General features: G+C 41.6%; 1 protein-coding gene across 1 annotated transcript in view; it reads right to left on the minus strand.

Moving 5' to 3' along the window:
* The window catches only part of FES (FES proto-oncogene, tyrosine kinase), a 137,679-nt gene that overhangs the window by 9,088 nt on the left and 102,517 nt on the right, over positions 1–26,074 (minus strand). The window contains exons 11-17 of the mRNA XM_063448932.1: positions 15,762–15,971; positions 14,261–14,383; positions 13,771–13,824; positions 11,859–11,977; positions 6,558–6,652; positions 4,668–4,791; positions 4,045–4,202 (exon numbers count right to left, since the gene is read on the minus strand). Of these exons, the coding sequence (XP_063305002.1) occupies positions 4,045–4,202; positions 4,668–4,791; positions 6,558–6,652; positions 11,859–11,977; positions 13,771–13,824; positions 14,261–14,383; positions 15,762–15,971 (883 nt within the window). The remainder of the gene's footprint in view (positions 1–4,044; positions 4,203–4,667; positions 4,792–6,557; positions 6,653–11,858; positions 11,978–13,770; positions 13,825–14,260; positions 14,384–15,761; positions 15,972–26,074) is intronic.

A 26,074-nucleotide genomic window follows, 5' to 3' on the forward strand; every position in this document is an offset into this window, starting at 1 on the left:
TGGCCATCGGGTGGGTCCAGCGAGCTATATGCCTTGTGGGGAATGCCAACACGGCCATGTCTTCCGAGAGACGCAAGGCTATTCTCTTGAAAATAGACCCTAAGCTGGCTGCTATGACCGTAGCTGAACCTGACTCAGCCGATGAGGGGATGTTGTTCGGCACATCCTTTGTGAAGGACATGGGGTCCTATGTAAAAACCTTTACGGCTATTGACAAGGCGCAGGCTAATATGAAGCGCGTCTTCGCGCCCAAGGTTTTCGGTGGGGCCGGGCGTAGCAGGAACCGTCCTCCCGGCCGTGGTTTCCGAGGCTCATTCAGGGCCAACAGAGGTTCCTTTTTCCCCTCCCGAGGGCTCCAGGACCCGAAAACGCCTCCTTTCTTCCCGGCTAGAGGGAGATCGTGGGGCTCTAGATACCCCCGTGGTGGGTCGTCGGGCAGACGCCCTTATGGTGAGTACCCCTTCTTCCCTTCTCGATCAGGTTCGGGTGGCGGGGAGGCTAGCCTTATTTTACCCAAGGTGGGCAGTTATTACCTCAGATGCTTGGGTTCTGCAATGCGTAAAGGGTTACCAACTAGATTTTGTTTCCCTGCCGGTCCAAACGTATACCCCCAGGGAATTGTCCCTCCCACGGGAGCAGGACGCGATGATCTCCGCGGAAGTCGCGGAGATGTTCTCAAAGGGCGCCATCGAAGAATTGCCGTTCGCCACTCCAGGCTTCACGAGCAATCTCTTCCTTGTACCCAAGAAAGGGGGCGGTGTCCGCCCAGTGATAAACCTTCGCCCTCTCAACGCCTTCCTACGCTACCAACATTTCCAGATGGAAGGCATCCATTGTCTCAGAGACCTTCTGAGACAGTCGGATTGGATGGCCAAATTGGACCTGAAGGATGCGTACTTCACGGTTCCAATAGCGATAGAATCCAGGGACTACTTGCACTTCACCTGGCACGGACGGCGTTGGCGTTTTACATGCCTTCCGTTCGGCCTCTCCTCGGCTCCTTGGTGTTTCACCAAGGTTATGAAGCCGGTGGTGTCGTTCCTCCGTACCCGAGGGGTTCGACTAATTATTTACCTGGACGACATCCTGATCATGTCACAGTCGTTGGAATGCCTGAAGTGGCATTTAGACTGGACGATCAACCTCTTACAGAACCTAGGTTTTCTGGTAAACTGGGACAAATCGGTCCTGACACCCGCCCAGTCTATGGAGTTCCTGGGGTTCCAGGTGGATTCCGTGCGGCAGTTCCTGTACTTACCAGAATCCAAGATAAAAGCCATCCAGAAGGAGCTCCGTCGAGCTCTTCGCGCTTCGGACTTGTCAGTCCGGCAGTTGGCGAGGATCATCGGCCTACTGGCCTCCTCCATTCAGGCGATATTCCCAGGCCCCTTACATTACCGGGCTCTCCAACGGCTCAAGGGGTCGCACCTACGTTCGGGTCGATCGTACGAATCCCGACTTTGTCTGGACGAGGAGTCCAGAGACGAGCTGGTATGGTGGTTGGCACACATGGAAGCCTGGAACGGAAAAGCAATTTTCGGTTCCGTTCCGGACGTGGTCATAGAATCAGATGCCAGCTTGCACGGCTGGGGGGCTCGTTGTGGCGACATCTCCACGGGGGGCAGATGGTCCGACGCGGAGAGGTCGTTACATATCAACTGCCTGGAACTCCTGGCGGGGGCCTTTGCGATTCGCAGCCTTACCCCTGGAAAGGCGAACTGTTGTGTTCTCCTCAAATTGGACAACGTATCGGCAGTCCGATACATAAATCACTTGGGCGGAACCAAGTCCAAAATGTTGGCTCTGCTGGCGAAGGACTTTTGGCAGTTCTGCCTCCTAAACAACGTCTCGGTGACGGCGGAACACATTCCGGGTCTGGACAATTCAGGTGCGGATTGGAACTCCAGACATTTGAGAGACTCGGGAGACTGGCATTTGCACGCCTCGGTCTTCCAAAGCTTAAACAGGCTGTGGGGTCGGTTCGAGATGGACCTGTTCGCATCTCGACTGAACACTCAGTTACCGAGGTTCTTCAGTTGGAGACCGGACCCGGCGGCAGTGGCGACGGATGCCTTTCTTCAAGAATGGCCTCCAGGCCACCTGTATGCCTTTCCCCCATTCAACATGATCGCTCGTACGATCTCGAAGCTGGTTCGCCACGACTGTTGTCTGACCCTGATCACCCCTCTGTGGAGATCACGGCCGTGGTTCCCTCGTCTGATGGAGTTGTCCATAGACTTCCCTCGTCTGTTGCCGAACTTCCAGGACCTCCTTCTGGATCCGGATGGGAACTCGCACGAATTGGTGCTCCAGCACCAGTTGCCCCTGGTAGCATGGTTCCTTTCAGGGGACGCTGGCTTGTCCCTGACGTTCCACAGTCGACTCTCTTGCTCCTCGATAACGCCTGGGCTCCGGGCACACGATCAGCTTACCGAGCTGCATGGAAGTCTTGGTCTGATTGGTGCATGGAACGGGCAGTGGATCCCATATCTGCCCCTCTCCATTTGATACTGGGGTTTCTTACAGCCCTGTTCGACTCAGGCAAGGCGTACAGGACTATCAATGTTTTTCGATCGGCCATATCGGCCGGTCATGGTGGTTTGGAAGGTGTACCCATCGGCAAACATCCTTTTGTATGCCGTCTTCTCAAGGGTATTCGCTTCGTCCGTCCGCCTAGGTCGCGGTTTTCGACATTTTGGGACGTCAACATTGTGTTGCGTTTTCTGTCGGATTGGTACCCTAACCAGGACTTGACTCTTAAACAACTATCCTCCAAGATGGTTATGCTGTTTTGCATGGTCTCTTGTAAGAGAGTCTCCGATGTTAGGGCTCTTGACTGGGGTGCCTTTGTGTTTACGCCGGATGGCGTTACTTTCACCATATCTAGGAGAACTAAGTCGGCGTCCAAATCCTTCGTATATCCTAGATTCCCGTTGTGTCCGGCGCTCTGCCCGGTGGATTGTTTGAAGGCCTATCTAGAGGCTACTTGTGCGGTGCGCTCATCTGAACGCCATCCCCTATTCATTTCGTTTAAGGCTCCTCATCGCCCAGTATCGACTCCGACGCTGGCGCGTTGGATTCGTTGGCTTTTATCCCTAGCGGGTATAGACACATCTGTCTTTACGCCTCATTCTGTAAGGGGTGCTATGGCCTCGAAGGCATCCACGGTTGGTTGCCGCCTAGAGGACATCATGCGCGCAGCGGACTGGTCCCGAGAGTCGACCTTCAGAGACTTCTATTTCAGACCAATTGAACACGTCGCATCTCAGGTGATAGCACAGCTTTAAACTTGCATAATAGGAGCCTCCGTGTCTTTAATAAAATTCCTAGATTTTACTAGTAACATGACGTAAAGTCATGATTTTATTAAAGACACGGAGGCGAGTATTATTCCCTCCCACCCTCCCGGTGTGGATTTGGGATTGGAGATGCTTCGATGCAATACAAGTACGTGGGCAATTAGGTCTGTATTGAGTTCATGTTTTTTGTACTGTGCAGTTTTTATCATGCTTAGATGATTTGACAGTTTTATATTGATTTCTAATCCTGTATATATTCTATTTCAGAATCATGTTTCATGTAGATCCCTCACGTTTATGTTTGGTAAGTCTACAGTTTGAGTTTGGAAATTACCATATTTTTCTATCTTTTTTAGCTTGAAGTCCTCGTTTTGTTTCCCGTTTCCTGTTTGGATCAAGTGGGACATCGTTTATCTTACCTGGTCTTCGGTTGCGCAAGAAAGAGGGGGATTGTGGGAGACACAGGACTTATATAGCTACTTCCTCTGTTATGTGATTGGCTACTCGTTATGCCTGTACAGTTTTTTCTTTCATTTTGATAATATTTATATTCCTCTATCTTTGCTGCTGAGGAAATAAAGAAAGAGATATGCATAATACTCGCCTCCGTGTCTTTAATAAAATCATGACTTTACGTCATGTTACTAGTAAAATCTAGGAATTGTTCATTGAACACTTTTGACCTGGGACAGTTTGTGTTTGTAGATCATCTCCAGACATTTAAATTTGATATATTTTTTTTTACCATAATTGAGAGCCTCCGGCGCTGTCCACTTCACAGGGATTTGCTTCATTCCACCAGTGGACGCATACACCCCATCCTCCTCTTCTCTGGACATTCCAAAATCACTGATTTTAAGAACATTTTTTTCCGTCACTAGACAATTGCGAGCAGCAAGATCCCTGCCAGGAGTTAAAACAAAAAAATAAATGAGGAAGATCACTAATGAATAATTAGTTAGAGAAATTGAGTTTTAGGAAGTGCAAAGTCCCAGTCAGCAGCGCCCCTGCTCGGCACCACTCCGCACTTCCTGAAACTCAATTTCAGAAGCAGGATGCCGCTGGTGTAACTGGAGATCTGGCCCTGGAGGCAACCTGTGGGGTTAAACCATTCAAGAATGTCTAGCCCCTTCAGGTAAGAAAGAGCCTGGGGGTCTCCTGGCACCACAACAACTTAACTTTGATGAACTTGTTATGGTGACCGGAGTGTTCTTTAACCCCTTACACACTTCTGGAATAAAAGGGAATCATGACATGTCACACATGTCATGTGTCCTTAAGGGCTTAAGGGGGTATTTAAAATACAGAAGGGTTCATTTATTGCACCATTTTTTGACACCAAAAGGATTTATCATAAATTATTTGTACCTGTGAATGCAATGCTTGCTTTCCAAGTACTCCATCCCAGCAGCAGCATTCTCCACCATTCTGATCAGATCTTTCACCTTTAGTTTAGGACAGTCATTTCGAAGGAAGGTTAGAAAATCGCCACCTAAAGAGAAACACAAAAAATCCAAACCCATCAGCACCTGCATTGCAGAAGAATACTGATTTAGAAAGGGAATGTCACAACCTCCCACCTGGAAATTAGTATTTCATTAACATAAACTCTTTATGAAATACTCACATTAACAGTGTTGGAATTCCACCGAAATTCTAAAGCAGTCAAAAGATTTACTGAGACAAAGGAGGGACAAACTAAGAACTATTTTGTCTTAGCCCCTTAGATACCTTTTGTCAAGCCCCCAGCTGTTACTTGTGACGGTCAAGGGGGAAAAGGTTCTGTCTCCCTAGTCTAGACCACAGTGTTGTACTCTTGCACATGCGCGAGGCAGCTGACAGCTGAAATACCAAGAGCTAAAGAAGACCGGACAGAAAAGCAAGGTAGCGTCCACAAGGAACCGATGGACAGGAATACAAGAACTGACATGGAGAATTTTTCTAATTTGACGTTAGGCCTAAATTTAGAAATTGACTTTAACTTCACTTTGAGTTGCCAGGCATTCTTACTTAAGTGAATAACTCTGAAAGTATAATATAAAAAAGGTACTTCTGTTATCTATACAGCACAATGGGAGAGATTTATCAAAGTGCTGTGAACTGAACAGCTGTGTAAACTTGTAGAGGTGGAGTAACAAACAATAGAGAGTACCTGCAATTGGTTTCCATGGTGATTGTCCACTTTTAGAACTTTGCACAGCTTTTCAGGACATGACACATTGATAAATCACCCCCATTGTACTGAAAGTGCTTTGAACAAGCTATATTAATTTAACGTACTGTGTTTGAATGCTGTCCTTCCCTTAAAAATCTATGGAATCCTTCATGGCAAATTTCTATTTATTCGAGCGGATGCGGGCTATGTTTTTGAGTTGGAACCTACAGGACTTGGCAACAAACTGGATGTGAGACTCAAAGGTGAGACCAGAGTCAAATATGACGCCAAGACAGCGCGCTTGTAGGGATGGACTTATGTGGATATCACTGACTTGAAGGGAGAGTGAGAGAGGAGGATCAGTATTAGGAGGAGGAAAGACAAGGAGTTCAGTTTTAGAGAGGTTAAGTTTAAAAAAGCGTGACGACATCCAGTCAGAGATGGAAGAGAGGCAAGCAGTGACACGTTGCAGGACGGCCGGGGAGAGGTCCGGTGAGGAGAGGTATATCTGAGTGTCATCAGCGTACAGGTGGTAGTTGAATCCAAAAGAGGCAATAAGTTTTCCAAGAGAGGCAGTATAAAGAGAAAATAGAAGGGGACCAAGGACAGAGCCTTGGGGAACTCCAACCGAGACAGGGCGAGGGGAGGAGGTATCCTTGGAAAAGGAGACACTAAATGAGCGTTGGGAGAGATAGGAGGAAAACCAAGAGAGGACAGAGTCACAGAGACCGAGTGATTGAAGAGTTTGAAGGAGGAGAGCATGATCAAGTTGTCATCATTATGTCACCATTAGAAGTGATTTGGACTCTTGTCAGTTCTACTGCCAATCAAATTATATAATGTAAAATATATCAATATAAAACTAACATTTTAGGCCAGGAGATATTCACCCAATCTGACTCCCTAATGATAACTCATGCTAAGTCACCTTGTATTCTCAGTATCTAATGATGTCTAACAGGACATTGAATACATTTTGTCTGTATTTAATTTGGTTCCAGTCATTTACACCTCCTTCCATATCTATGCAAAGAGTTGTGATGCACATGATAATGCCACCACTTAGCATTATGTACTTCTTCACATTGGAGATGATAACTCACCCTGGACCAGCTCCATCACTATGTATATCGGTTGCTTCTGTGTGCAGACTCCAATTAACTTCACAATATTAGGATGACTGTATTGTTTCAGAATTCTAGAAGGAACAAACAGATCAATTGTTAGGTTACTTATTAATTTACTAGGGAGCAAGAGTAGTATGTAGGTAGTATCCTGTCATGTGGAAGGAATCACAATGAGATGTGGATAGTTGGCAACAGAACTGCAAATTTTAACACTTTGATGGCGTTAGGACGTGTCAGCATGTCCTAACTATAGTGTGCTGAAAAATGGCTCGGATTTACCTTTCTCCTATTGTTTTATCTTCTATTCCTCTTTTAGAATCTGTTTTTCTTTTCTTTCTTTCTGATCTAGTTTTTCTAGGGACTACTTTGTCTTATGTATTTTATTACACTTGACAATATTGGCAAAGGAAAAGGCAAGCTCCATTTCTATCTTAGCTTGTGTCTATTGTTTGTTTAATAATTGTATTATTAATTTCGTTTTTCTCTCTTCTATATATTTTTAGAAATTGTTTTTTTTATTTTTTTTTATTTCTATGTTCGATATTTTTAGTTGTTTAGGCTGTTTTGTTATAGGCTGTATACCTAATGCTTTAGTGTCCCTGTCCCCAATTAGATATGTCTTCCCCCCCTCCCCCCCCCCCGCCCATGTGTGCAAAAATATAATAATTAAATCTCCACCTTCCACAATGTCGTGGAGGAGACATAGCATTCTTTATGACGGACCAATCCAATTCTCCTCATAGAGGAGCATTGGGGAGTTGATGTGCATGCGCGGCGAGTGCCGCTCGCATCCAAGCTTTCCTAAAAGAAAGGATTGAACCAATACTTTCCTATGGGGCTTCCACGTCACATGATTAAGTTTTACTAAGTCAATGCCTCAGAGGCCTGGTAGACTTAATCCTGCAATGTAAACCTGACAGTTTCTAAAAAAAAAAAAAACTGCAATGCTTTACATTGCAGAGTTAGTTAATAATACCGGATCTTTAGTTTTCACTGTGCAATGTAAAGCATTATACAATAAATAATTTATGTCAGCAATAAACAAAACTCTAATAATAATAAAGTTAATAGCCTGCTAGACCTTGCAGGGGCCTCCTGTGTGTGATTAAAGTTCAATTTACAGAGCAGGGGATGAAAACTTCTCAAGTAGGTTAACATCTAATTAAAAATGAAACCTTTTTATACAGGCTGTGTGAGTCACAGCCAAAGGAGGTGTGGCTAAGGCTGCATGGACAGAAATAAAAGTGATTTAACTCCTAAATGGCAGAGAATTAAGCAGTAGGCTTTCCGAAGTATGATCTATACACAAAAACGGCTTCATTCAGCTTAAGTTGTTTTGGTGACTATAGTATTCCTTTAATGACAACTTGTGACTAACCATTCTAACTGATCTATTTTCTCCCCAAAACTTAGCCATGATTTATATCAAAAGATTAGTGGATTTATTTAAGTGATTGATTAATCAAATGTGTTTTCTCCTTTAGTCATTTTACTATAAATAAACAAATCAAATAATTCTCTTCATTACCGGGAATTTTCCACTTATACAAGATTTCTAAATAGAATTTGAAATTGCTCAATCATCAATATGAAAATTATAAGAGCTTAACAAATATAACAATTACATTACAATAGTAAAGTAAAACTAATGGGTTGTCACAAAAGACTTGATCAACAAAATTTGTTTAAGATTTCATAAGTGTAAATTAAGTTAGTTCAACGAGCAAATTGCATAAGGTACCATCCTGTGTTTCCTTTAAAATCAGAATGATTAAAATAATAAATTAATACGGTATATGTCTTTAATAAATACTGTAAATAATATAGTAAAATAAAATATAAATGTAATAACTTCAGTAAATATATTTTAATTATTTGGGGTACAATGGACCTTTCTATTGACCGTTTTATTCCTGTAAAAGCTTGACTTAGAATTGTTTTTTTTTCTCCGCAAAATGTATATGATGTCTTGGAACTCCAGACTGCATTTTCTACAGTAGAATGCTTCTAGCTAAATTATAACTACCAGAAAGCTGAACTAAGAAGCACCTCTAGTGGCTGTCTGAGTGACAGACTATGGACACCAGTACCACTACATTAACCCCTTAAGGACTGGACTTTTTTTGCGATGTTGTACATTTGCGACCAGGCATCTTTTTACACTTTTGTGGTGTTTGTGTTTAGCTGTAATTTTCCGCTCTCTCATTTACTGTTCATATACAAATTATATATTGTTTTTTTCAGGACAAAAGGGGCTTTCTTTACATACCATTATTTATATAATCTCATGTAATTTAATTTTTAAAAAATGAAAAAATATGATGAAAAATTGAAAAAAATACATGTTTTTTGACTTTTATGTGAAAAATCTTTTATTCATCTACAAAAGCGAATGAAAAAAACTGCTAAATAGATCCAAAATTTTGTCCTGAGTTTAAAAATACCCAGTGTTTACATGCTTTTTGCTATTTTTTTGCATGTTATAGGGCTATAAGTACAAGTAGGATATTGCGGTTTCAAAACATATATTTTTAAAATGTATCAATAGTGACATTGTAACACTATTATCTGTCATAAATTGCTGAATAACACCCCACATGTACATATTTTTTTTAAAGTAGACAACCCAGGGTATTCAATATGGGGTATGTCCAGACTTTTTTAGTAGCCACTTAGTCGCAAACACTGGCCAAAGTTAGCGTTCATATTTGTTTGTGTGTGAAAAAAGTAAAAAACTAAATTGAACGCTAATTTTGGCCAGTGTTTGTGACCAAGTGGTTACTAAAAAAGACTGGTCATACCCCATTTGCAATACCTTGGGTTGTCTTCTTTCGCAAATGGTATGCCATCATGGGGGTAATTCTCATTCCTGGGCTACCATACGCTCTCAAAGGCAACGTAACCAACCTGGCCATTTTCAATGTAAAAATATTTGACCCATATATTTGACCCTGTAACTTTCAAAAACGCTATAAAACCTGTACATGGGGGGTACTGTTATACTCAGGAGACTTTGCTGAACACAAATATTAGTGTTTCAAAACTGGAAAATGTATCACAACAATTATATCATCAGTAAACGTGCTGTTTATGTGTGAAAAATGCAAAAAAAGTCACTTTCACTGACAATATCATCGCTGTGATATGTTTTACTGTTTTGAATCACTAATATTTGTGTTCAGCAAAGTCTCCCGAGTAAAACAGTACCCCCCATGTACAGGTTTTAGGGTGTCGTAGAACGTTACAGGGTAAAATACAGTGCTAGCAAATTAAATTCTCTAGACTTTTGGCCTGGGTTGGCAGGCAGGTCCCTTAAATTGCAATCAATAAAATAACTTAATTATGTAAAAATATTACATAAATACGCACGTAGAATTTAAATATATATGCATATTTATATATTTGAAGTCTACGTGTATATTTATATAATTATTTATGTCATTTTGTATATGGACATATGAATAGTTCGTATTCTTTTTATTTATTTATATATACATAGATATATATACAATTTCATTCTAAGTGTATTTTGATATAAATATATATATATTAATATCAAAATACAGTTAGAATAACATTTCGTATAGATATATAATTTTTTTTTAATTTTTATTATTATTTTTAATTTTTTTAATTTAATTTAAATTATTTATTATTCGTATTTTATAATAATATATATATACAATATATATATAGTTATTATATATATTATATATATACGTGTGTAAATTATTATAAGTGTATTTTTATATTAATATATGTACATATTAATATAAAAATACACTTAGCATGACATTATATATGATATATAGACATATATTATATAGGTATAATATATGTCTATATATCATATATATATACACATATATAATAATATATTTTTTTTATTAACTTTCACTTTACATTTTTTTATGATTTTACAGTTGCAGGGAGACTGCCTGTCAGCACAGGCAGTCCCCCTGCAGGCAGAGACTAGGACACCTATTGTGACCATGTGGTCGCCCTGTTGGGCGATCACATGGCCCCAGGGGTCCTAATCCGCCATGGGGAGACTGTCTGGGCTGCAGGCAGTCTCCCCACAACGGGAGCACCGCCGATCGCCGCCGGGGGAACGACGGCGATCGGGTAAGTACATTTTAAATTTAGGACGGTTCAGGACCGTCGTCGGTCGGCAAGGGAAAAATGCCGATGACGGTCCTGAACCGTCTTGCGTCCTTAAGGGGTTAAAGGACCACTCTCAGCTTAATGAAGTGGTCTGGGTGCCAGGTCCAGCTAGGGTTAACCCATTTTTTTTTATAAAAATAGCAGTTTCAGAGAAACTGCTATGTTTCTTAATGGGTTAAGCCTTCCCCCTAATCCTCTAGTGGCTGTCTCATTGACAGCCGCTAGAGGCGCTTGCGTGATTCTCACTGTGAAAATCACAGTGAGAGCACGCAAGCGTCCATAGGAAAGCATTGTAAATGCTTTCCTATGCGACCAGCTGAATGCGCGCGCAGCTCTTGCCGCGCATGCGCATTCAGCCGACGGGGCGGAACGGAGGCGGAGAGGAGGAGGAGAGCTCCCCGCCCAGCGCTGGAAAAAGGTAAGATTTACCCCTTTTCCCCTTTCCAGAGCCGGGCGGGAGGGGGACCCTGAGGGTGGGAGCACCATCAGGGCACTCTAGTGCCAGGAAAACGAGTATGTTTTCCTGGCACTAGAGTGGTCCTTTAAGCTGTAGTTATTCTGGTGACTATAGTGTCTCTTTAAGTTGTCATTCACATTGTTGTTAATTACAAAAATCAATTTCCAGTTAAATTTTTTAAAATTGTGCAGTCACCATGGAGGCCAGTGGAATACTCATGGTACCTCTACTACTTTTAGAATTTTGTTCTAGATTTGTCTTTCTAAAACAACTTTCATTTTAGCTCATATTTTACATACTATATATAAATGATTTAAATAGAATTTTGTAAAAAGGCAAAACAATATCCCTGTTCTGCAACACTCCCTTTTTGTCTGTGATATGTTTGATATTTGATGTCGTAGGTTATCATCGATTATTTATTATTACATTTAATTAATTTGATATACGGCATAACCATATTTTAATCTACGAGGCTGTATCTAAAGATGTCAAATCAATGAGATGAATTTGCTAGCAATGTTACAGATGTTAAAAACAAATTATGGATGGTGAATGGTGACAGGTGCATGAAATGAAGTTATGTTAAAATATTATCCAGCAGTCACTCGGAAGCTATAAATTGCCAATAGTTAGATGCAGACTAATGCCCTGACCTGGCTTCCTGCAGAAATTTGTCCTTTAAATCTGGAGGCAGTGTTTCTTTACAAGTCTTCACAGCAACTGGAGTGTTATCAGCATTGAGGCGCCCACTGTACACCTCTCCAAAATTACCCTGAAGGGAATTAAAAATAGCAGCAGTTAAATGATGTACTTTATAAAGTACCATTTTCAATCGACCCTTCTCTCCTAGCAATTTAAAAACCTGTTCTTGGGTTTTGCATCAAACAACTCGGATTAATTGCAGACTATATTGATGGCGTTCAATGCACTGTATTTGCACAGATGCTTTGCGTAACTATACTTACTTTACGTGGGTATTATGCCCACATTATTTTACAGGATGGCGTTTTTATAAAGCATGCCTAGAATTTTGGTTTCTTTAATGAAAATTTTAGTGTTAGGAATACAAAGATGTGTTCTTAACATTAAGGGTCCCTCTGCTCTCCCCTCTCGCAGCCTCCCTCCCCTACCTCCAGTACTGAAATCCCTCGGCGCTGGGTTGGGCTCCTCCTCCGCCAACGTCACCCAGTGGGGGGAAGGGAGGGGGTCTAATGTGCATGTGCAGCAAGTGCTGCTTACGCACTAAGCTTTCCCCATAGGAAAGCATTCCCTTGCTTTCCTATGAGGTTTTAGAAGACGCTGGACATCCTTATGCAAAGCGTCGCTTCACGGAGTCAAACTCACTGAACAACCAGGAAGTGCCTATATTGGCTGTCTGTGAGACAGCCACTGGAGTCTGCCTTAACCCTGCAATGTAAGCATTGCAGTTTCTCTGAAACTGCAATATTTGCAACTGCAGGGCTAAAAAGACAGGGACACTGCACTCAGATCACTTCAGTGAGATGAAGTGGTCTGCGTGCCTAAAGTGTCCCTTTAACAATACATGTAAGCAAGATATTTGACCATTATTCTATTTTTGTCTCACAAACAACATAGCCAAAAAGTATTTCTGTGCTAATATTTCAAACTCTGACCAGAATATAGAAAAATAATGCATACCATATAATCACAAGAAAATCTTATCCTTACAATATTTCTGTAACAGATGAATAAGTAAATGAAATTTTTTAATTATATATATTTGCAGAATTTCACTTCTATTAGGTATATCTAAGCAGCATTACATCCCATGTTCCAAATACTACTCGTATTAAATGTAAAGAACTTTAATGACATAAATGTTATGTATCTTTTATATGACATGTTTTCTTTTTCTAATCCTTCTAAGTGTTCCACAGCAGTTAGAGTACAAATATGAATAATCTATTCCCTTTTATACCTAGGTGCTGTGACAGGGAACACAAACACATACGCGCAAAGACACAGACAGACACACAACCAGAAACACATGTGCACACTTGCTGGATCTCCTTCTATGCCACTGCCCCTCCTGACACATGATTAAGATGTTTTCCTTGCTCATGAGCAAATTGCTGGTGAAAGTTTAATGCCATGTCCATGTCTCTTTCCCCCTGGCCTTGTCCACCAAAGAGTTAAGAGAGAGAGCAATTACTCCACAACAGATTGTGACTGCAGCCTGGGAGTTTAACTCTCCTGAACCTCAGGCAGTCAGGGAATTAGGCTTTCCTGTATGCTTAACCAGCATCATGGGATTTGTAGTCCAACACATATAAAGGGCAGGCATTTTCTAATCTCTGCAATAAGCTTAAATAAACATGAGCAGGGAATATGTAAATATTTGTAGTGAAAAATGGTTTTCATTTATGGTCACTTGCTATCTAACATCTTGTGAACATGCTTTATCGTTCTCATACCTTACACACGATTTTATGCTATTTTAAGTAAGCCGTGTTTACTCTCTAAGAGCTTGTTTCTATATATCAATATAGGCTAATATTTACTTATGATAAGCTTCACAAGAGGCGTGAAATGTAAAAAACGTACCCTGCCGATCCTTTCTCCCAGGATGACGTCTTCGTGTTCTAGAACCCATTTGTCCTGTAATCAAGGAAATATAGGCTCTGATTTCTTAGCTGAATTTAGTCATTTGAATTATCCGTAATGAGTTGTTACGCAGTGAGTTGTTTTCAAAATTGCAAAATGTGGGCCACAATTGCTGGGATGAAAAATAGTTGATTTGGCCATTTTGGATAAATTTTTGCAACAACATTATGCTATTACCATAACTCATTGACTAGTTAATAAACTGCATGAACAGTAAGGATGTTTTCTCTGTTAATATTGAGGGTGGTACTGTTCCTGTAAGAATGTACAGATAGGCCTGAAATCGTTATAGCAATAAACAAAGTATATGTAACAAAATATTATTTTTTTTGTGTGCAAACAAGCTATTTAGCTCACATGGTCAGTAATGTGATTGTATATTCCCCCGCTACAAAATGTTTACCCATACCAATGTATTTGTTTTTTTTACCTTGACAATAGCTTTGTTTAGAATAACACCACTCTTCTTGGTGACAGCTTGCTTTGACTTCATGAAATGATCGATCAGCAGTGGGATGGTTGTAAATGCATCTCCTTCCAGTCTGTACAGGTTCTAAGAAATGAAAGTGAAACGAGTCATCAAGACACTGAAATTTGGATTTTCAATAAAAAGGATTGCAAAATTAGAAGGAGTGAACTTGAGCTAGTCAGGAATTTAAGACTGACCAAGAAAAGTTTTCATCCCTCCTCATGTGACACAGATGTTTTTAATTAAAAAAAAACAAAAAAAACATTTAATTTCAGAATATTTTTTTAAAACCCATAGTAAACTATACCAACATATTTCTGTAGAACAATGAAATAAATACAAATGTTATTGCTTGGGGTTTGTTGCATAACTTTAATTTGGATTATGATATCACTAAAGGCAAACTGTAATGCCACTCGTGTCACTGTAAGCTGTATTGTGTTACTGCCTGGCTGTAACATGTCTAAGGGAGCTGGGGATGCTGCAGGGCGCACATATAGGTAAATAACTTGACGGATGGATCTAGTGAGATATAATGGAACCGAGAAGCATTATTATAGACAAGCTGGAACATTTGTGGTTTGTAGCAGGGGTAGGAAGTCCTCAATAGGTTTCCTATCCCTGGTCTATAGCCTGACATGGAAAAATCTTTAACTAAAACAAAGGTAAACAAGTATGTATAGCTGGAGAATGCTTCCACTCTGAGGCCCACTCACATAAAACAGACCTGGCAGCTGTATAGCAGTGGGATTTTAGCCCATTTGTGAGCAAAGCCGTTTTTGCACATTTCTTTGTATTTGTGCGAGCACTTTTGTGAGTGCATTTTTCATTGTTTATTTCACATGTAAAAAATTGTACATACTAACCTATGATCTGCTTTCTCCCCCTGTTTTTTATTTGAGATTTATACAGACCAGCATACTGTAGGTGCTGCAGGATTGGTAATTGTATATTTTATTTTAATATATGTCACTAGTGTCTGGCACCCTCAAGTGTATTTGGAAGTTTTCTATATAAACATCTTGCTTATAAGCTTGACATGGGTCAGGGAAGGCATCAGGCTAAAGGACAAACAGCAGGCACTGGGATCTGAATCAAAATGATAACCTATCAAAGCTGGGTAATGTGGATATGCAACAATGTGAGTATCAAAGAGAAGGGTATCTGTTTTGTAATATCTGATTGATCTGCTCCAACCTCGTTGATGGTGTTGCTAGACTCAGGGAGAACGCAACCCCATAATTAAATATACCGGTAGTTCCATTCTCCAGTAAGATGGGTATGGGTTATTCTTACAAACTTACTATAAAGATAGATACAGCAAATTGGAAATACTATCATACACAAAAACACATGATTATAATTAAATATAGTTTGATAATAAAATATCACCATCAGGAATTTTACTCTGCGAATAATTTAACATAAACATATAATTGTATAAACCTAACGTGTTACTTACGTCTACGCATTGGATGATGAAATGCCGTGGCTGCGCATCCCACAGAACAGACAGTACATATTCCTGCTTGCCTTGACTTTCACGTACAAGAAAATCCCCATTGTTCACCAGCAGCTCCTGGACTTCGGTGCGAGGGATTGCCCCATGGTACCAGGTCTGCTGACTGAGAGGTTTCTGGACTTCAGGGATCATGGGCAACAGAGGAGGCAACTAAGATAAATAAGTGGAACAAGCAAATCAGTTAGCAATAAAAAACAAGCTATTTCTTTTCATTAGCATAATTAAAATATGCTGTATTTGTATATATATTTGAAAATTTTCTTACATTTTATATAACATTTCAGACTTCTAAATCTCTCTGGTGCATCAGTAGCATTGTGAGTAATTCCAAATACAGACAATATGTGGTAGTCCACAAATACGTGTCACTTAATGACTGCTCTGACTAGCATGGAATTCAGTTATTTGGATACCAATAAAATCAGAAAAAAACCTTTAATCTCTATTGGGGATTGGAAAGGGGGTCTCATCCTGTCTAGTAGTTGCACTTAAATTAAATCCTCATTTCATTTGGATAGTGTTGTTGCGAACTACATTAAACATCCAATGGAATTTTATTCTTATTACCCAATATCGGAATGAGATCAAATATAACAAAAATATATTTGTTCCATTTAAAACAATACTATATTTTCCCTACAGCTGGCTATTCATTTGATATATATTTTTTTCCCCACATCCAATCACTAATTTGATTTATTTTCTAATGTAGTGGCAGCATTTCCTGGCACCAAGCTTACAAATCCAGGGTGGAATATGGCAAGTCCAAACGGTAATTTTTCAAAGTGTCTCTTCATAGTATTCTTTTAGCTAACAGTCCATAGACAAACATCAATGGAAAATAAATATACGGTAGATTATGATTGGTAGCATCTATGTAGTCTCCAAACCATATAAATAGCTAGCAACAAGTTGGTATTCTTAAGGAATTTAGAGATAAGAATGAATGCAACAGCCAGTTGCCAAAAAATACCCTTTCTTCACTCTGGGGCAGGGTATGAAGGGTTAAAATATGTAGGTGGGAGATGTGGCAGAGCTCCTGTACTCCGAACGGATACCTCTGCCACAGGGGACTCTGGAGTGCCTTATCCCCAGTCACCGAAGTTTGACCGTGGTCTCTCCAGAACTCTTCCTCCTTCTTCTAGGCAGGTATTGTTCCCTCTGCCACTTCAGTTCCTCTCCGCAAGCAGATTCAACACCTCTGCTTGTAGTGATTCCAGATCCTTAAGCTACTGCCTTTATAAAGTGTAACGGTGATATACCCCAACACGCAGGATTCAGCTTAACAAATGACAGCACAGAGACGAGATACGTCTACCAGACCTTAGAATGGCCGGACTCGACGTAAAGGAGAGAGATACAGAGTCAGGAACGATCCGAGATCAAGGGCACAAAGATACAGCATAAACTAGGACTAGCCGAGGTCTGGTACACAAAAATCATCAAGCCGGCAAACAGAGCAGATAAGGATAAAGAGATAACGGAGTCAGAAACAAAGCCAAGGTCAAGTACGAAGAAACACAACTGAACACAACAAGCGCTAAAGGGAACTGAAACAGAAACCACGATAGGGCAAGGAACTAAGGGAAAAAGGTGAGTATATATACCATAGCAATTAATTTGATTGGCCCCTGTCATATCCACCCCCCCAAAAGGTGAGTGTATGTGGAATGTGGCATGACAGGTGCCAATGGGAGACCTTTTCCAATTTAGGCTCTCCACTGTTCCTTTAAGAGCGCGCCCGAGACCCGCGGCGCGCTCTTAGAGTCAGGCGGGACCTGTGACCGCTTCTCGTGGTCACTGCCCGCATTTCTGTTACAGCCGTCGGATGAGCCGCGTGCGCCAACACGCCAACAGGTCCTTTTACTGGGATCCATGAACAAATCCACACAGGACATAAAGTTCCAAAAGGAACTAACATACACAGCTTTATTTTACTAGTCCAAATTATTACCATTATCATTATTATTATCATTATTATTATTATTAGTCCAAATCATATCAGACAACTGACAGGAACTTAAAATAACATAATGACCTATTTATAAAGTTGTTGAAGACAATAATTAACACAAAATATCTCTCCTGCCAGCAGAATTTACAATATGCGATTGACCTGAATATGCAAATTAACAAGCCTTGCCATTCAGGTAGTGAGTGAATATAGCTATTTCAAGATCCTTACAACCAGCAGGTGGCGCTGTACAGCTAAATCCACCTAGTTGCAAGCATCAGCAGGACATGAGAGCACACAAAACATTTAACCCCAAACACATTACACACGTCTACACCCACAATGGGCACAGGGTGACAAACATATGAGTCATCCAGAGACTTAACTTAAGTAGGAGGCCCAGTTGTTTATACCTCTCCTTGCTTATTAAGACCACTCTAGTCTTTCCAGAAAAAGGCCCAATGTAAGAGGAGCAAGGGGACCCCCATTCTACATATTCTAACCACACTGCTCTGTGTGACATATAGAAGGGACTAATCACTGGTCTCCCTTGATAAAATGTGTTTGCTTGGGATCCCCATAATCTTTAATATCTTTTTTTTCAATTGTATGTCTTTCTGTGCTGTTGGATTGTATGTCTTTCTGTGCTGTTGGATTGTATGTCTTTCTGTGCTGTTGGATTGTATGTCTTTCTGTGCTGTTGGAGTGTATGTCTTTCTGTGCTGTTGGAGTGTATGTCTTTCTGTGCTGTTGGATTGTATGTCTTTCTGTGCTGTTGGATTGTATGTCTTTCTGTGCTGTTGGATTGTATGTCTTTCTGTGCTGTTGGATTGTATGTCTTTCTGTGCTGTTGGATTTTATGTCTTTCTGTGCTGTTGGATTGTATGTCTTTCTGTGCTGTTGGAGTGTATGTCTTTCTGTGCTGTTGGAGTGTATGTCTTTCTGTGCTGTTGGAGTGTATGTCTTTCTGTGCTGTTGGATTGTATGTCTTTCTGTGCTGTTGGATTTTATGTCTTTCTGTGCTGTTGGATTGTATGTCTTTCTGTGCTGTTGGATTGTATGTCTTTCTGTGCTGTTGGATTGTATGTCTTTCTGTGCTGTTGGATTGTATGTCTTTCTGTGCTGTTGGAGTGTATGTCTTTCTGTGCTGTTGGAGTGTATGTCTTTCTGTGCTGTTGGATTGTATGTCTTTCTGTGCTGTTGGATTGTATGTCTTTCTGTGCTGTTGGATTGTATGTCTTTCTGTGCTGTTGGATTGTATGTCTTTCTGTGCTGTTGGATTGTATGTCTTTCTGTGCTGTTGGACAATAATGGAATTTCTTTCTAGCTAGTACATCACCAAAACGTGAAAATGGTGAGAATAATAATCTTCCTGTTCACTTTCTGGTATAGGCAGAACTAATGAAGAAGCTCAAGGCATTTGCAGTAGACACCTAATATGTTGATGCATACCCATTAATACATTATCTCTATACTTGGAAAATGAATTGGAAAGCAACAGCATTATGGTCATTGGAATAATTCAATGCTGGATATAAGTAGGTCAGTAGTTCAATTTAAAAGACAAGGTAGGGTCAAGTTGGCTAGGTACTGGTAGTTTAGCTCAACTCATGTTATCCCTCCTAATTTTGCAATCGTTCTTACCACAATTTAACAGGCATTAGTGACAAAAAAAATCTGGTGTTTTGATTAGCAAAGTGGAGGTCTTGCAAGCGCAACAAAATGTATATATATTTTTTAATATATTGTTGTTTTTTTAGCAGGTTGCAGTGCATGTTGTGGGCATTTCCAGGTAAGTGCAATTTTATTGTCCATGCAATGGACATTGATCAACTGCAGCCTGGAAGGTCCCTGGTAAGTGGATGACTAGCAAGTATTAGGTGTATAGAACAGTCTTAGATAAACAGAGGGAATGCTGTAAATCCATATGGTTTTAATCTCTGTATATACCCTATAAACTATAAACGTAGCATAGCTTGTTCAACTGAAATGTAGATTTTTGGCCCCTTCATAGTGTGATATTTTAGCGTTTCAGGGAGCAATGAGAGCTGTTTGTATGTAAAATATGATACTAAAAGTAGTGATAAGTTTCTTCGAAGAATGTTTTTCACCACTGGCAATATTAAATGAGGTCTAACAGCTGACATGTGAGTGTGACATCTGACGGCACTGAAAATGACAGACAATTTATTATACAAGTTTCTAGGTCAGTGTTCTTGGAATAAATTCAAATGAGTCATCTATGGAATTATTAGTAGCAGGTGAGTTACAAGGAACAGAACCAAATCCAGACACCTGCTTCTGCTTTTTTAAACCACAACAGGGTAAAATATTTAGGTTTGCACAGCATTAGAAATGAGGAAACTGGCTGAGCTTTGTGGCTGCTCTTTCAAAAGCACCCGGTCTGGGCTAACAGGTATGTCAATTGTTAAAATGCTACCTTTGATATAGCATGACAGCGATTGTGTTCTTAACCACAATGCCTCATAATATTTTCAGATTAGCTGCTTGGGGCCGTGAAAGGCATGAAACTCTATTCATCAAAGCTCAGGAGTTTCGATAGAGCTGTGTTTATCAACACAAACCCAGAGCAGTTCTGGGGATAAATTTAAAGCAGGCCTCACTCTCTGCATGTATTATATAAGTCTGAAGACAGACAAATTAGATAGAATTCTACATAATATATGATACATACATACATACATACAAAAATACATAACATATTTGCTCATTGTTCAAAGGTTCTCGGTCACGAACACATCCTTTCATTTATTTACTAAATCCGGACCATAGCACAGAATGAACCAACTGATGGAAATTCTGAACATAAAGTAGCCCATAGCTACTGCAATAGAACTGCGTGATAGACAAGGGTGTGTAGCATGGCTTTTCTCATCAAAGGGTAACTTAGTAAGTAATTCCTTTGTAATAATCCATAAAAACTGAATTATATAAAGACTACTAAAGAGTTGCCTCAAAGCCATCTAAAATATAATATAAACAGGTAAAAGATTTAGATGTATTTAAATAGAATACAAGTTTTAACATACAGTTTTAAAACACAGTGTGGTCCATGTGGTTCTCACACACACATATATATATATAGGTGACACTAAGTGACATAAAGTGACACGAGCTCACTGATCACAGATTAATAGGCTATGGCTAGACCCCTTTAATAGCTGCTCAAAGTGGGCAGTTGCTCACTTCTCAGTTTGTATATGAAATTGAGATCTAGAATGTTGATACACTTGAATCTACATTTTATCTCTTTAGAATGTCTGTAGATGAAAATATTCTGTAGCCACGTCTGACAGACCATGCCTTACGATGTATAAGCATATACAAATGACCAAAGGGACCTGCGAGTCCATGTTTTTCTTTTCCATGTTGAAAACAAACAAACAAAAAAAAAAAAGAAATGTTCAATAAAAACATATTTACAAAAAAATATATATATTTTGTAGCAACACTAAATATATATATTAGTTTTAAAGGCAGAGTAAATATGTCTTATTTTGTTAAGAAGCAAACTGTATTTAGAATATCTGCTTTTTTTTTGTTTAAAAAATATGCTGTGACCTGAAATTTAAAAGCATGCCTAAAAATAAATTTTGCTTCTATAAAAATATGTTCCTTTTTATGTCCAGTAACTCTTTCAATCTAAATCAGACTAGAAGGTTGTTTTGAAACAGCTAGCTAATCTTTTCATTTTACCGTGATAGTCAATTTTTTTAATAAATTTTTTTTCCATAATAAAAATACTGCTAGAATAAAGTGGATATTGCTAAATATTTAATACTTTTATTCAGCGCTAGCAAGGTGACTCAATTTGTAGCTAGGCATCTATTAATGGCCATAAACAGATAACTGTATAACTCTGATAACCCATGATATAACTAGTGATCATAAAACTTGTAGTAGAATAACTGCTTAAGTACTATTTCGTTGCTACCTCTGGTATACATTAGGGCAGCGGTTCCCAAAGTGTGGGTCGCGTCCCACTGGTGGGTCGCAGGGCGATTCCCAGTGGGTCGCGCTGACCCACACATCCAGGGCCGCCGGGCAGTCAGGCAGACTGACACCAGGAAGGAGCCCGGCGGCTTGCCCTGTATGCCGCCGGGCTCCCTCCAATCAGTCTGCTCAGCAGCTCCGGTCTGAGCTCCGCCGGGTGCAGAGCTGCTGACCGTGTGATAGAAGTCTCGCGAGCTCCCAGAGCGTTACCATGGCAACACTCCGGGAGCTCGCGAGACTTTTATTACACTGTCTGCAGCTCAGCACCCGGGGGAGCTCAGACCGGAGAGTTACCCCACTGGACCACCAGGGAGACACTGGACCACCAGGGAAATCAAGGAAGGTAGGACACAGCCCCCAGATCCTGCCCCCTAATGTCAATAATTTTCTCCCTACCCCCCCCCCCAAACTGTAAGTGTAACCCCTTCACTCCCTGCCCCTTCCCCTCCCCACCCTGTAACCCCTTCACTCCCTGCCCCCTCCCCACACTGTAACCCCTTCATTCCCTGCCCCCTCCCCACCCTGTAACCCCTTCATTCCCTGCCCCCTCCCCACCCTGTAACCCCTTCATTCCCTGCCCCCTCCCCACCCTGTAACCCCTTCACTCCCTGCCCCCCTCCCCACCCTGTAACCCCTTCACTCCCTGCCCCCCTCCCCACCCTGTAACCCCTTCACTCCCTGCCCCCTCCCCCTCCCCACCCTGTAACTCCTTTACTCCCTGCCCCCTCCCCACCCTGTAACCCCTTCACTCCCTGCCCCCTCCCCTCCCCACCCTGTAACCCCTTCACTCCCTGCCCCCTCCCCACACTGTAACCCCTTCACTCCCTGCCCCCCTCCCCACACTGTAACCCCTTCACTCCCTGCCCCCCTCCCCACACTGTAACCCCTTCACTCCCTGCCCCCTCCCCACACTGTAACCCCTTCACTCCCTGCCCCCCTACCCACACTGTAACCCCTTCACTCCCTGCCCCCTCCCCACACTGTAACCCCTTCACTCCCTGCCCACCTCTCCCCACTGTAACCCCTGCTCTCCCTGCCCCCCACACTGTAACGCCGCTCTCCCTGCTCCCCACTGTAACCCATTTTCTTCCTGCCCCCCCACTGTAGCCCCCTGCCCCCCCCACTGTAGCCCTCTCTCCCCCTGCCCCCCCCACTGTAGCCCTCTCTCCCCCTGCCCCCCCACCCCACTGTAGCCCTCTCTCCCCCTGCCCCCCCACTGTAGCCCTCTCTCCCCCTGCCCCCCCACTGTAGCCCTCTCTCCCTCTGCCCCCACTGTAGCCCTTTCTCCCCCTGCCCCCTACACTGTAGCCCTTTCTCCCCCTGCCCCCTACACTGTAGCCCTTTCTCTCCCCTGCCCACCCACTGTAACACTTTCTCCCCCTGCCCGCCGCCCACTGTAACCCTTTTTCACCCTGCCCCCCTACACTGTTACCTGCACACACACTCCCTACCACACGGTCACCCTCACCTGTCTCTGCGTGCATGTGTATCTGAGTCTCCTTTTGTGTCAGTGTGTGTGTATTTGTGTCAGTGTGTATCTGCTTACATGAGTGTATGTGTATCTGTGTGTAGGAAAATAAGTGTCATTGTGTGTGTATCGCTGTGTCAGTATGTGTATGTGTGTGTCTCTGTATGTGTGTATTTGTGTGTCTCTGTATGTGTATACACTGCACACATACTCCATGCAAAAAACATGCTTACATCCAAACACACATTGTGTATATGTATATTTTATATACACAATATACACGCACTGCAATCAAACGCAAACATTACATACAAACACACCATGTATTAAAACACTAAAAGGATATACAAACACCCCTTCATTCAAACACCGACACTACACACAAAAAGCACACCTGCATTTAAAGTCCAGCACTACATTCAAACACCCCTGCGTTCAGACTCAAACATTACAAACAAGTACACCACTACATTCCAATGGCAACAGTACATACAAACACTCCCATACATGCACACACATACTTAAAGGACCACTTCAGCTTAATTAAGTGGTCTGGGTGCCAGGTCCATCTGGGATTAACCCTGCCTGCTGTAAACATAGCAGTTTCAGACAAATTGCTATGTTTACAAATGGGTTAATCCAGCCTCTAGTGGCTGACTCATTGACAGCTGCTAGAGGCGCTTCAGCGCTTCTTACTGTGATTTTCACAGTGAGAAGACGCCAGAGTCCATAGGAAAGCATTGAGAATGCTTTCCTATGGACTGGCTATATGCGCGCACGGCTCTTGCCGCGCATGCGCATTCAGCCGATGATGGCTAAAGGAGGAGAGTCCCCAGCGCCGAGGGAGCCCGGCGCTGGAGAAAGGTGAGTTTTTAACCCCCTTTCTCTCCCTTCAGCCTGGCGGGAATGGGACCCTGAGGGTGGGGGCAACCTCGGGGCACTTTAGTGCCAAGAAAGCGAGTTTGTTTTCCTGGCACTATAGTGGTCCTTTAATACACAAACATGCTTACATTTAAACGCTCAAACACTGCTCACAAATATAACCCTGCAACGATGGGCAAATGGTAGATTCCCAGCAGGCATAGCATTGTTGAAGTTCTCCGACAGATGGAGATCTACCTTTTGGCCACACTTGCACTAGAGGGGGCCCCAGAAAGCATACTTGCACCAGGGCTCTCTCTACATTAGTTCCACCACTGGGATAATCAATGTGAGGGGCCTGGATGAGCAGGACACAACGTCTGATTCTGACTGAGTCTGTGAGTAAGCAGTTGTATGCCTCTAAAACTGATTGCCATGAAATGCAAAGTTTCTGCCTCTAAAACTCCATGATATATCAACATTGTGCATCTAAAACTGCCATGATATGCCAAATTATGCCTCTAAAACTGCCATGATATGCCAATTTTATGCATCTAAAGCTGATTGCCATGGTGTGCCAATTGTATGCTTTTAAAGCTGATTGCCAGGGAGTGCCAATTTAATGCATCTGACTGTTTGCCAATTGTATACCTCTGAAGCGGATTGCCATGATGTGCCAAGTTTATGCATCTAAAAGTGATTGCCATGATATGCCAAGTTTATGCATCTAAAGCTGATTGCCATGGTGTGCCAAGTTTATGTATTTAAAGCTGCCCTGATGTTACAATTGTATGCCTCTAAACCTGGATGCCATAGTGTGCCATTTGTAAGCCTCTAAAACTGATTGCACTGGTGTGCCAATTGTATGCACCTAAAGTTGCCATGATGTGCCAAGTTTATACATGTAAAACTGATTGCCATAATGTACCAATTTATGCATCTAAAGCTGCCATAATGTTCCAATTGTATGCCTGTAAAGCTGATTGCCATGGTGTGCCAATTGTAAGCCTCTAAAGCTGATTGCCATGGTATGCCCAACTGTATGCCTCTAAAACTGATTGCCATAATGAACCAATTTTATGCATCTAAAGCCGATTGCCACGGTATGCCTATTTTATGCATCTAAAGCTGCCATAATGTTCCAATTGTATGCCTGTAAAGCTGATTGCCATGGTATGCCAACTGTATGCCTCTAAAGCGGATTGCTATAGTGGGCCAATTGTATGCCTCTTAAGCTGTTTGCTATGGTGTGCCAGATTTATGCCTCTAAAAGCAATTGCCATGGTGTACATCTAAAGCGGATTGCTATTGTGTGCCAATTGTATGCCTCTAAAGCGGATTGTCATGGTGTTCACTTTTTAAAAAAAGCAAGTGGGTCTCGAAAAATTACCATTTTGAAAAGTGGGTCTCGGGCCATAAAAGTTTGGGAAGCCCTGCATTAGGGATTAGCAACATGTTTTCCTCCAGTTGTTCATAAAACTGGAACGGGATGATAACAGCTGATGTTCATCAGCAGCACAAATAATCCAATTCCTGTTTAGATACATAAGGATGAATACCTAAGCCCTGTATCACATTTATATTTAACTATGGAATGGTCAGTTAAAATCCACATTTAAAAACACAAAAGGAGATACAATATTACTTTAGATCTCATAATAATTTGACAATATGAAATATTTTTTCATAATAATTCTTAATGTGGCTATTCAATGACTCTAATTCAGTAATTCAGATGAAAAGCAGAAGATGACTGTGGTGGAATCTCGGTAAAAATAAATTTAGTAGGCAGAGATTACCACGTGGCATGTGTACGTGCATATGCTGACGTATCGATCAGTTGGTTGCACGAGGCAAGATACGATCAGTAGTGTACGGAGCATGTGCAAGAATACAGGATGTAGTATTCCCCCCCGCCATGCGGTCAAGCAGGAAGTTAATTCTTATTTGTATTGA

Source organism: Pelobates fuscus, chromosome 3, assembly GCF_036172605.1.
Source record: "Pelobates fuscus isolate aPelFus1 chromosome 3, aPelFus1.pri, whole genome shotgun sequence".
NCBI classification, from domain to species: Eukaryota; Metazoa; Chordata; class Amphibia; order Anura; family Pelobatidae; genus Pelobates; species Pelobates fuscus.